At 40.3% G+C, this 13,033-nt stretch overlaps 1 protein-coding gene across 1 annotated transcript in view; it reads right to left on the bottom strand.

Annotated features, from left to right (window-relative positions):
- Positions 1–215: 215 nt before the first annotated feature.
- Positions 216–13,033, bottom strand: part of LOC309562882 (pulmonary surfactant-associated protein D-like) — a 66,003-nt gene continuing 53,185 nt past the window's right edge. Inside the window, exon 5 of the mRNA XM_082267202.1 lies at positions 216–651. Within this exon, the coding sequence (XP_082123328.1) occupies positions 260–651 (392 nt within the window). The 3' untranslated portion in view covers positions 216–259. The remainder of the gene's footprint in view (positions 652–13,033) is intronic.

The following is a 13,033-nucleotide window of genomic DNA, read 5'->3' as shown; positions in this document are numbered from 1 at the left end:
ACAGAGTAGCAGCAGTAACACATAATGGTGTAGAGCAGGGGTCTTCAAACTTTGGCCCTCCAGTTGAACTAAATTCCCATCATGCCTAGTCATGTCTGTGAATGTCAGAGTTTTACAATGCCTCACGGGATGTGTAGTTCCGCAACAGCTGGAGGGCCGTAGTTTAAGGATCCCTGGTGAAGAGTTTATAAAGAAGTTAGTGGTAACCAATGTGTAAATCCTAAGCATGAATTAAAGTGACAAAGGATATAAACAATTACTATTTAGTAACAGAAAACTCGCAGATGATAAGACGTTTAAATTCACAAGAAATGGCATTCCATTTTCCTGCTCTTTGCAGCTCTACACAATCCTGTGAGTCTTGATTATTACTGGATGTATTATTTTTCCAGTTGGCGTAGGAGATCTCATCACCCGATGGACATCTGTAAATCCCATTTGTCTCAAGTTTATTTATTCCAAGAAAAGCAATTTCATTGTACTGTTTGGTGATGGACCGTATGGCTTCGTTCTCATCAGCATTCTTTGGAGAGGCCACTTGACCTTTTGCATCTGTGCACCTTTCACTAGCATCGGTGAAATTGCCTTTACCACCATCTGAGAGGTAGATTTTGTCACCACTTCTAGCTCTTCCTTTAAAAAATAAAAATGCTGCAATGGAAAGAGAAGAGAAAACAATTATTTCATCAGGAGACCTACCATAATGTGCAGGTATCTTCACTTAGAACAAAATATACATAACATGGAAATGATGATGGTGGGCTGGTACTCAGCCACCTTAGGTCTGCACTATAGCAGTTTTACTGCTAGAGGGCAGCACCTGTGCAGCGGATCAGGTATATATGCGGGTAGACACTTGCAGGTAGGGGGCGCCCGAGTGAGTACACACAGCGGATGTCTCAATGTCTTCCAGCACCCACTGATCATCAGACAGAGACACAGAACAGCGAGTTGCCTATGTGACGGGAGTCACTTTGGTTGGGGGGCCCGTGGAACCCAGCTTACCTTTAGAGAGGTTGAGAAATCCCACTCTCAGGTCCCTTGGCCCCTCCTATGTGTAAGTCACCCTGTGTCTATTAGGACAGTGGTTCTCAAATCCGGTCCTCGGGACCCACCAACAGGCCAGGTTTGCAAGATAACTAAATTACATCACAGGTGATCTCATTTGCTTCTCAGTGATTGCAGTATTCTAGTCTGCATCCCCCAAGGTAATACTTAAAATCTGGCCTGTTAGTGGGTCCCGAGGACCGAATTTGAGAACCACTGTATTAGGGGCACAGGGTGACCGAGAAAATGATGGACAACTACCTAATGAACACTGAGAATATGGTTTGGATTACTTCAAATGGGACAGTAATATTTATCAACAATATACCTGAAGAAATATATGAAGATTGAATCCCACTTTACACTGTCAGACCTGTAGCCTGTTGCCATGAAGTCTGTAACTCCTAAATAATCAAGGCATTGTTTAGATGTGGATTCCATGTACTCCACCTAGGCTGGTTTAAGTGCTAAGTTAATTAGAATGTTAATAATATCCTTGTCAGCTAAATAGTTGCTAGAGGGGGATTAGCCATGAGTCAGTCCTACATAATTATCTAAACCATTGTGTGAGGTTTTGGGTAAATATTCGGGTCATTGTTCATGTAGTGACTGACCTACTTCCCAAGTGTATAAAAAGTTTTTATTCTTGTTCAATAAATCAGTTTCAGATCTAAAATGAGTGCTGTCTAGTTCTTGGTTGCAATAGGTGGCTAGATATCTGATACCTATGTTTAAGACTGGAGGAAGCCGTATACTGACAGCAGAACGCAAGCACAATGTGCGTCGGTCCCGTCACAGCCTATGTAAACAAAGCAGATTGCTGTTCTGACAGGAGGGAAGAGATGGAGTTTGTGTCCCTGCAAAGCAGGGAATAAAGTCCATCTCTTTCCCCAGTAAAAGCACCTCACACAGTATAGTAAAACATTGCCTAGGTATACAGTTAACCCTTTGATCTGATGCCACTACCTTCCCAGCCAGTGTCATTAGTACAGTGACAGTGCAGATTTTTAGCACTGATCACTGTATTAGTGTCACTGGTCTCCAAAAAGTGTCAGTTAGTGTCAGAATGTCTGCCGCAATATCACAATCAGTCACGGATCGCCACCATCACTGGTAAAAAATAAAAATCAAAAAAAATATTCCATAGTTTGCAGATGCTAGTGTAGACGTTACTGTGTCCGCCACAATGTCGCAGTCTTGCTAAAAATCACTGATCACCACCATTACTAGTAAAAAATAATTAAATAAAAAAAAAATGCCATTAAAAATATCCCGTAGTTTGTAGACGCAATAACTTTTGCACAAACCAATCAATATGCGCTTACTGGGATTTTTTTTTTACCAAAAATATGTACCAGAATACATATTGGCCTCAAATTTTTTTTATTCTCGTTTTTTTTTTTTTGTTTATATCACAAAAAATAAATAAAAAATATTGCAGGGGTGATCAAATACCACCAAAAGAAAGCTCTATTTGTGGGAAAAAACTACATAAAGTTTATTCGTATGGCTGCACAATTGTCAGTTAAAGTAACGCAGTGCCGTATCACAAAAATTGGCCTGGTCACAATGGCTGGTAAATCTTCTAGAGGTCAAGTGGTTAAAGGATACGTTCACCTTGTGAAAGAAATAATAAATTAACATATTTTAGCAGGAAAAAAATGAGCATTTATTATTTTTTTCACAGGAGCCTACCGGGCATTGCACCCAAGATCAGTGCATCATGGGTGCAATATTAGGCTCCTGCAGAGAAGCCCTACAGATTTCTGCCCATACCTCTGTCAATATGAAAGCTGCAGGGCTTGTGAATGAACTATGAGGGTGTTCATCAGTAGGGATGATCGAACGGTTCGGGTCGACCATCAATTAAACCCGGACATTGGCTGTTCGAAAATTCGGCTGAATTCCGAACTCTTTGCGGTAAAAGTTCGGAATTCGGTCACCAGAACCGCCCAAAATGCAATGGGACAGGAACTGGGCTTTAAAAGCCCATGATTGGCCCAGAAACATCAGTAAAATGTGATTGGAGTGACTATGGGGTCCAGAGGCCAATCAGGAGTGAATACGCCACCCATATGCACCCCAGTATATAACATAGCCCCGCCAAACCTCTAGCACTGTAATACAGGGACAGTGGAAGAGAGTGGAAGCATTTGTGTTATTCCTGCTGTATGGAGCTGTTCTTTTAGTGTGAGGAAAGGGATATGCAGTGTAGTTAGGGTACTATATACCACTATAGTTAGATTCAATAATCTAGTTTCTGTAGGGATACCTTAAGTGTCAGGGTGACCGTAGTGTAGTTTAGGTGATCTGACTCTGCCATGTCAGGGTGACCGTAGTGTAGTTTAGCTGACTCTGCCTGGTGACCGAACGCTTCCATGTCAGGGTGACCGTAGTGTAGTTTAGCTGACTCTGCCTGAGGCTGCTGTACAGGGTGACCGAACTCTTCCATGTCAGGGTGACCCCACTATGCAGATTTTGGGTTAGGGTTATACACATATATATATATATATATATATATATATATATATATGATATGTATATGTATGTATACACACACACACACATATATATATATATATTTAAAAAAGAATAGCCAAAATACCAAATCTGAAGACAATCCATAAATAAAAATGGGGATTTGGTCCCACCATATGGCCATATCGTGCTCAAGCCCACTACTGCGTCAAAGTACCCCATTATCAGTGGGTCCTACACTATCCATGAAAAAGAGATGAATCCAGCCTTTCTAACCCTTGGAGATAATACTCCTTGCTGGGAAAGATGTGCAAGTGCACTACAGGGGACTCCTCCTATATCCACTTGATGGTGGACACTGATTGAGTACAGGTGTGTGTGGGGGGGGGGGGGGTGGGGAGGGTTGCTCAACCTTGATAGTCTGGTCAGACCGAATACATAATAAACAGGGGTGAAAATGGGGTACTTTGACGCAGTGGTGGGCTTGAGCACGATATGGCCATATGGTGGGACTAAACCCCCATTTTTATTTATGGATTGTCTCCATATTTAATAGTCATTTCTTTTGCATGGTTGCGCTATTCTTTTTTAATATATATACATATATATATACATCTCTATATATATATATATATATATATATATATATATATATATACATATCAAAAAGTAAAACACACTGATACATTGCAAAATAAAATAAATTCACATTAGTATGCCCCCCAGTGCCCTTTTATGCATTTTTACTGTACTTTATAAATATACACACACACACACAGAGCTGAAACTTCACAGGTACACTTTTTAGACCCCCCCCCCCCCCCCCCAGACACTAAATCCAAAGAAATCTCTTTTTTTTTTTTTTTTCAATAATTTTTTCAATAATTGGCTCTTTATCAAAAACGACAATTTTTAAGAACTTTTTTTTGTGTGATTAATAGTCCCTGGGGCATGACTCAGAACCCTAGGCACTTTTTAGGGGCATTTATTGGGTTTTAGGGCTTCAAAATTGTGTTTTTTGATTCCAGAAGTTCGGGTCCCATTGATTTCAATGGGGTTCTGCAATCCAAACCAAACTTTCGGGAAATTCGGGTGTTCTGGCCCAACCGAACTTTTCAAAAGTTCGATCATCCCTATTCATCAGCACCCTTGTAGTTTATTGAGATCTACAAGCCATCTGCTGAGGTGGTAGATGGGACTTGTAGTTTTCTCATTCACAGATCCCATCCATAGATGTAAATAAATGGCATGGCTGTGCAGGCAAAGCCCAGCACAGCCGGACAGTTGTCAAAATGTGACAGTGGGTGCGGGGGAGAGGAGCGGAGCCCATGCCCATTGTCACAGGGAGAGGGGAAATAAAAGCATGTTACACCCTAAATATGGATCTAACCAGGGCTTGCCCAAGAAATTGTGCTGCCTGGGTCCAAGAATAAAATGCTGCCCCACCACCCTAAGAAAAAAAACCACACCCACGAAAAGGCCCCCACATCCATTATTTTATTTCATGATAATTAAAACTAAAATTAAATTTATCAGGAAGTCAGATTTACGTGCAACAGCACCTTGTCTATATGCAGAACTTTTTAAGGGGCTGCATTGTTGGGGGGGTTAGGGGGCTGCATTGTAGAAGGGGGTAAAGGGGCTGCTTTGTGGGGTATAGGGGCAAAGAACAAACAAACAAAAATAAAAAATCTGTAATAACTTTATTAAATGTAGAAAATTTAGAAAATATTAAATATACTGTTATCTTCTTCCATACGTCCCCACCGGTTCGGTCCACCAAACACCCACTGTCTGTCCTCCTGTTACTCCTGTGTTTGCCGTGGCCACTGCCCTAGAAGAGCCAGACTGCTCTGCGTGAGATTCAGTGTGCTGATGTCATTGCGCACACCACAATCACGCGAGGGACGTTCCCCAGAGGAGACGCTCTGCCTCCTCATACTCATCAGTTTGCACTACGGGTGGCAAACCACAAAACTGCGGGAAAAACATATTGGGCATTAATTTGCTGCCCCTCTCAAAGTTCTGCCTGGGTCCAATGGACCCAGCAGGACCCATGGTAGAGCCGGCCGTGGATCTACCATATAACATGCTCGTAAAGATGAACCTCTCCTAAGCCAACCTGTTGCCATCTCCTGTTTGTAGCCAAGCCATGGCCCAACTCAAATCCATGCAATATATACCCCTCATTTATTGTCTTTAATTTACAAACCCCTTACACATTCACCAGATTATTTTGTGCCTCCATTTACCAGAAAATGGGAATCTGGCACACAAACTATAATTTACCCCTGCCCAGATCAAAAGGGCAATTTTGTTTGCACATATTTAATAAAAAAAAGCCATGGTCCAACACATTACTAATAAATACTACAATCTGCATATATTCCAATGAGATGTATAATGGGTATTTACCTCAAAATTAAAGTCATCCAAATATAAAGAACCCGACATATCAACATATTCTTACTAAGAACAAGATACGTCTCCAAAATCCAACTCAGATTCAGTCTCTCAGCTCAATAGTAAGTTCTTAGTAGAACAGTTCGGTACTGTACATCGGGCCCTAAAGGTGCCCAACTAGCTTTTTACCAACTATGCTTTGTTTCTTCTTTAGAGTTGAGTGGACACCTGGATGTCCGTGTTCGGCGGGTTCGGTCGAACTTGAAAAAAAGCCTGGGTCCGTGTCCCGGACTTTTTATGAACTTTACCCGGACACCGAACCCCATTGAAGTCAATGGGGACCCGAACTTTCAGGCACTAAAATTGCTCTAAAAAACCAATGGAAAGGGCTAGAGTGCTGCAAATGGCAGCAAAATGTAGTTAAGAGCATGGCAAGTGCTCTTAAAAAAAATCCCCTTTAAATTTGTAATTTTTAAATAGCAGATTAGAACAGCAATCTGTAGTAAAATATAGCTGAACGCTGCACACAACAGACTGATAAAAATATATTTGTTTCTCCCTCCTCCTCCTCCTCCTCAGTGGGCTCAAGTGAGGGCAAAAAGATCGTTCACTGCACCACCCCCCACACAGCAAAATCGATGTAGATCGCTAATGGACGATTGTTCTGTCCTGTGTCTCCTATCTGTCCCTGCCTAATCTCTCCAGCCTGTCCCTAAAATGCTCAAATATCTTTCCCTGCCTACACTCCAACCTGTCCCTGCATTCTTTTCGGGCACAATTTTTCCCTGTCTGTCCCTAATCAGCAGCAGCCAGCACGTATAATGTGTGCTCTCTCCCTACACTACAGCAAAATGACGCATCGCGCTGTGTCTCTCGAGCTTATAAAGACCTGGGTCACATGCTTCAGATGGCCAATCACAGCTCCTAATACATTAGTAGGCATGGCTGTGATGGCGCACACCAGTTAAACGCTTGTTGATTGGCTGTTGAAAGCCCGCCATTAAAAGCGTGCCATTATATACAAAACAGGAAATAAAATTACCGAACACGGATTTTAAACCCGAACATACAGTAAAGTTTTCGGGTCCGTGTCCGGGTAACAAAAATCCAATTATCCGGTACAGACCCGAATAATACAGTCCGTGTTCGCTCAACACTATTCTTCTTACCTGTTTGCAGTTCTTTTAGTTGTCCATCGAAGACTTTGAATTTCCCTTGGAGATCTTCACATACTGAGGAAAGAGACGTTGATACTGTTTAAGGATTCATAGTAGGACATTTAAATCTTTTCTATGCCTACTGAAAGAAAATATATTCCATGATTTTTATTTAATTTAAGAATCAAAATTATGGCTGCTCCTCTTAGATTATCCACCTATCAACTTATTCTGCCAAAGCCACAGATCAGGGGTGGGCAATTCATTTTCCCAAGGGGTCAAATGCGAAACTGGGACTGTTGTGGAAGGCCAAACCTTATTTTGTTCAATATTACTTTTTGGACCTTGGGAGGTCCGTAAGTACACTGTAGTACCAAAAGTATTGGGACGCCTGCCTTTACACGCACATGAACTTTAATGGCATCCCGGTCTTAGTCCGTAGGGTTCAATATTGAGTTGGCCCACCCTTTGCATCTATCGCAGCTTTAACACTTCTGGGAAGGCTGTCCACAAGATTGTGAGGTCAGGCACTGATGTTGGACGAGTAGGCCTGGCTTGCAGTCTCCACTCGAATTCATCCCAAAGGTGTTCTATTGGGTTGAAGTCAGGACTCTGTGCAGGCCAGTTAAATTCCTGTACCCCCAAACTCGCTCATCCATGTCTTTATGGACCTTGCTTTGTGCACTGGTGCGCAGTCATGTTGGAACAGGCAGGGGCCATCCCCAAACTGTTTCCACAAAGTTGGGAGCATGAAATTGTCCAAAATGTCTTGGTATGCTGACAACTTAAGAGTTTCCTTCAGTGGAACTAAGGTGCCAAGCCCAACCCCTGGAAAAACAACCCCAAAACATAATCCCCCCTCCATCAAATGATTTGGAACAGAGTTTGGGGTGGAGGAACTTAACTGGCCTGCACAGAGTGGTGACCTCAACCCGATTGAACACCTTTGGAATGAATTAGAGCAGAGACTGAGAGCCAGTCCTTCTCGTCCAACATCAGTGCCTGACCTCACATATGCACTTCTTGAAGAATGGTCAAACATTCTCATAGACACACTCCTAAACCTTGTGGACAGCCTTCCAAGAACAGTTGAAGCTGTTATAGCTGCAAAGGGTGGGCCAACTCAATATTGAACCCTACGGACAAAGTTTGGGATACCATTAAAATTCATGTGTGTGTAAAGGCAGGCGTCCTAATACTCTTGGGTAATATAGTGTGTATATATATATATATATATATATATATATATACAGTATATATATATGTGTATATATATATATATATATATATATATATATATATATACATATATAAATATATATGTATATATATATACATACATATATATATATATATATATATATATATATATATATATATATATATATATATATATATATATATATATATATATATATATATGTGTGTATGTATATATATATATATATATATATATATTATACATATATAGAAATATAATATATAAATATATATATATATATATATATATATATATATATATATATATATATATATATTCACATAAAAAAATGTATTTTTATGAAAAATTATATAATAATTTTAAAAAGTATAAAACCATATCAATGCATAAAATTTACCCCAAACTATTCCAGATTCCCTTTAAGATATACATTTTTATACCTCGTTCTCCCTTCACTCCATCTTTTCCAGGAATATTGCTCGGCGTCGCTAAAGCCACATAGAGAAAAAGTAAACCGAAAACATGCAGAGCTTTCATGTTCTAAATCTACAGAGGAAGAAAAAAAAAATGAATATTTTATTAAATTTATGGCAGTGCCCCCACCTCATTACTACATTAACTTGCCTCGGCTGATTAAAAAAAAAAAAATACTACTCCTCTAAGAATTTACAAGCAAGGATTTGTTCTGAATCATTGAGCAGTTGGGGATTTTTTTACTTTCCGACCAGAAAGTCTCGCAATAGCTGTTAGTGAAACAGGTGTCCCTATTGGATGTTCTTTGCTGTTCCGGATCTCATATGGCTTCATATCCTGGTGACGATAACCAGCCTAGCAAAAAGAGTGAATCTCCCTAGCTAGGATAAAACATTAAGGCTTCACATGTAGGCATTTTGGGGCGTTTTTGGGGAGTTTTTCTGCTCTAGGATCAGCTCTCAAAACGCCCAACAAGACAAATCCTATTTATTTCAATGGCCACTGTTCACATCTGAGCGTTTTGACGCTGTGAACAAAACGCCCAACACTCAAAAAAGTACATGAACTTCTATTTGGGCAGATTACAGGCGTTTTCCATTGGTCTCTATTCAATCTAAAAACGCCTGCACAAAAAACGCCTGTAAATCACGGTAAAAATCGCAGTAAAATCGCGGCAAAAAACCCTACGCTCAGGTGTGAATGTAGCCTAAAACATGACAGAGGATTTCACCCTTCCTGACTCTATCCAAAACTACAAACAAAGAAATAATGTTTTCAAATTATTTTTTTTTCCATAGAAAATTGGAAAATATTCTCAATATTCAAAATCTGGTAAATAGAAAAAAAAAAAGTTGGCAGCTGGAATACATAGAAATAAATGTATTGAGAAATATAAGTAAGAAACATAGAAACATAGAAACATAGAATGTGTCGGCAGATAAGAACCATTTGGCCCATCTAGTCTGCCCAATATATCTGAATCCTATGAATAGTCCCTGGCCCTATCTTATATGAAGGATAGCCTTATGCCTATCCCATGCATGCTTAAACTCCTTCACTGTATTTGCAGCTACCACTTCTGCAGGAAGGTTATTCCATGCATCCACTACTCTCTCAGTAAAGTAATACTTCCTCATATTACTTTTAAACCTTTGCCCCTCTAATTTAAAACTGTGTCCTCTTGTGGTAGTATTTCTTCTTTTAAATATGCTCTCCTCCTTTACCGAGTTGATTCCCTTTATGTATTTAAAAGTTTCTATCATATCCCCTCTGTCTCTTCTTTCTTCCAAGCTATACATGTTAAGGTCCTTTAACCTTTCCTGGTAAGTTTTTCCTGCAATCCATGTACTAGTTTAGTAGCTTTTCTCTGAACTCTCTCTAGAGTATCTATATCCTTCTGGAGATATGGCCTCCAGTACTGCGCACAATACTCCAAGTGAGGTCTCACCAGTGTTCTGTACAGCGGCATAAGCACTTCTCTCTTTCTACTGCTTATACCTCTCCCTATACATCCAAGCATTCTGCTGGCATTTCGTGCTGCTCTAATACATTGTCTTCCCACCTTTAAGTCTTCTGAAATAATTACTCCTAAATCCCTTTCCTCAGATACTGAGGTCAGGACTGTGTCAAATATTCTATATTCTGCCCTTGGGTTTTTACGCCCCAGGTGCATTATCTTGCACTTATCCACATTAAATTTCAGTTGCCAGAGTTCTGACCATTCTTCTAGTTTTCCTAAATCCTTTTCCATTTGGCGTTTCCCTCCAGGAACATCAACCCTGTTACATATCTTTGTGTCATCAGCAAAAAGACAAACCTTACCATCGAGGCCTTTTGCAATATCACTTATGAAGATATTAAACAAAATTGGTCCCAGTACAGATCCCTGAGGTACCCCACTGGTAACATGACCTTGTTCTGAATGTTCTCCATTGACTACAACCCTCTGTTGTCTGTCACTCAGCCACTGCCTAATCCACTCAATAAGGAGCTCATTTAAATGGTAGTTGATCGTACAAATGGTACTCACCAAGGTAGACACAAGAGACCTGGAGCAGATAAAGCAGAAGATCCAAGGTGGTCATCTATATATACTGATTTGTTATCTGACTACGTACATATTTCTACTTGCAAACTAAGTAAATCAATAACAGCAAACATAAACGTTGACCCCCGAAGAAATATAAAGATTCCAGTAAGTAAATTTTCAATGTTTGCAGAGACATGTTTGGTTTACCGTGAAATGGTAGAAGATCTACAATTATTAAGCTTCTTTGTACATAAATATATATGTTGGCGTTAATCGCCAACAGTACCTGCGCAAATGGCAAATTTAAATGACAATAAAGCTAAAAATGAAATAAAATTTGTACCGTGTAAATTATCTGCAGAATTAATGAATCAGAAAGTGCAACATATAGGCGTGAACCATATAAAGGAGCTGCAGCTGAATCGTAAATAACGTGAGAATGGTTTCAATACACCTATGGAGGTGTACAGAGCCGCGCTCATCTAAAGTGCACTAAGTGTAGTGTTTTAATATAGTGAACCATTAACGAGTAATAGTATATATAAGTATTAATAACAATTAATATGAATATAAATAAATATAAAGTGCATTAACAGTGGTGAATATAAAGTGCAACAACAATAAGTGATATAAATCACATATAAAGTCCCATACACAGTGAAATAAATATAAAGTGCAGCAGCAATAAGTGAAAAAAATTGCATATAGAGTCCCATGCACCAACAGACTTCAGTGCAGTCTCTAAAGGATTCTTCCACACACAACCAGATCTTCAATCCCTTCACCACATGGACACCCAATGTGTGAAAAGTCTTACCAGAAATCACCGACCCCTTAGTTATAGGGGTCAGTGTAAGCAGAATGATATTCATCAGAAGCCAATATTCCAGAGTAGATTAGAGCCCTCCTGGAGGATCCACCTTGCAATCGCCCTTGACAACGACGGCCTTTGTACTATCGAAATCGGTCGGGACCTAGGAGTGCAATCACACTGCCATGTTATTTCTTGGACCGGATGAGACGCATTGAGATGTGGAAGCACCACTCAATATCCCCAGTATTTGTTTGATCCAATGCCTGTTTTTTTCCTGCTAAATGTAAGTGTATCTACCTTATTTCAATAAATATTACCTGTACGTACTTCACTATATTGGCCATTCCTTTACTTTACACTGCTGAGGAACGTGGGGCTGGCTAAGGATTCTGAAGTTATATATTATACTGCGATTGCAAGGTGGATCCTCCAGGAGGGCTCTAATCTTTTATTAACAACAGTTCACAGTGCCTTGAAAAAGTATTCATACCCCTAAAATTTTCCACATTTTGTCCTGTTACAATCAAAAACATAAATGTTTTTTATTGGGATTTAATGTGATAGACCAACACAAAGTGGCACATAATTGTGAAGTGGAAGGAAATTAATAAATGGTTTTCAAGATTATTTACAAATAAATATCTGAAAAGTATTGTATGTGCATTTGCATTCAGCCCCCTTACGCTGATACCCCGCTGATAGCGGGGATTTAAATATACCGGGCATTAAAGACACTATTTACCCATGCTAGACCCCCAGGGGTCGTTTGGCAAGTGGGCTGAGCACATGGTGACGGATTCCCCCAGTCACATGAAGAAATGCAATTTTGCTGCACATGAAGCACTTTAACCGCTTGCCGACCGCCACAAGTACATATACTGCGGCGGTCAGCCCCGGCCAGGCAAAGTGACGTATGGGTACGTCACTAGCCTTTGAGCCAATAGGGGGCGAGCGCGCGCTGCCTGAGGCACGCTCCCGCCCTGGCTCGTTCACGGACACCTCCGTGCGTGTGACCGGAGCACTGGAATCCATTCGGATGTGTTCGTTGAATGTATCGCAGCAGGTATGGCAGCTTTATATACTTCTTAGGGTTCACCGTACCCCACTTGGGCTTTACTCCATGGGTCTACGTTCTGATAATTTATGTAGTAGGTGTAAAAGGGATGTGGGAGATTTAATACATCTGATGTGGAGATGTCCTAAGCTCCACCGTTACTGGAGGGCAGTAACTACTACAATTAATACAGCATTACGGATAACTATCCCAATGTAGCCTAAACATTTGGCATACTTGATTACCACTTGATTAACACCCAAGATAGGTTTCTGATGGAGGCAGCAGCAAGGGCCCTATTTCAGACTCATATACTTATACTTAGGCACTGGATCTCACCTGAACTGCCCACATT

Source organism: Pelophylax lessonae (genome assembly GCF_965119305.1).
Source record: "Pelophylax lessonae genome assembly, chromosome: 9".
Taxonomy (NCBI): Eukaryota; Metazoa; Chordata; class Amphibia; order Anura; family Ranidae; genus Pelophylax; species Pelophylax lessonae.
Note: the sequence above shows the minus strand (reverse complement) of the source record. Positions and strands in the feature narration are given on the sequence as shown.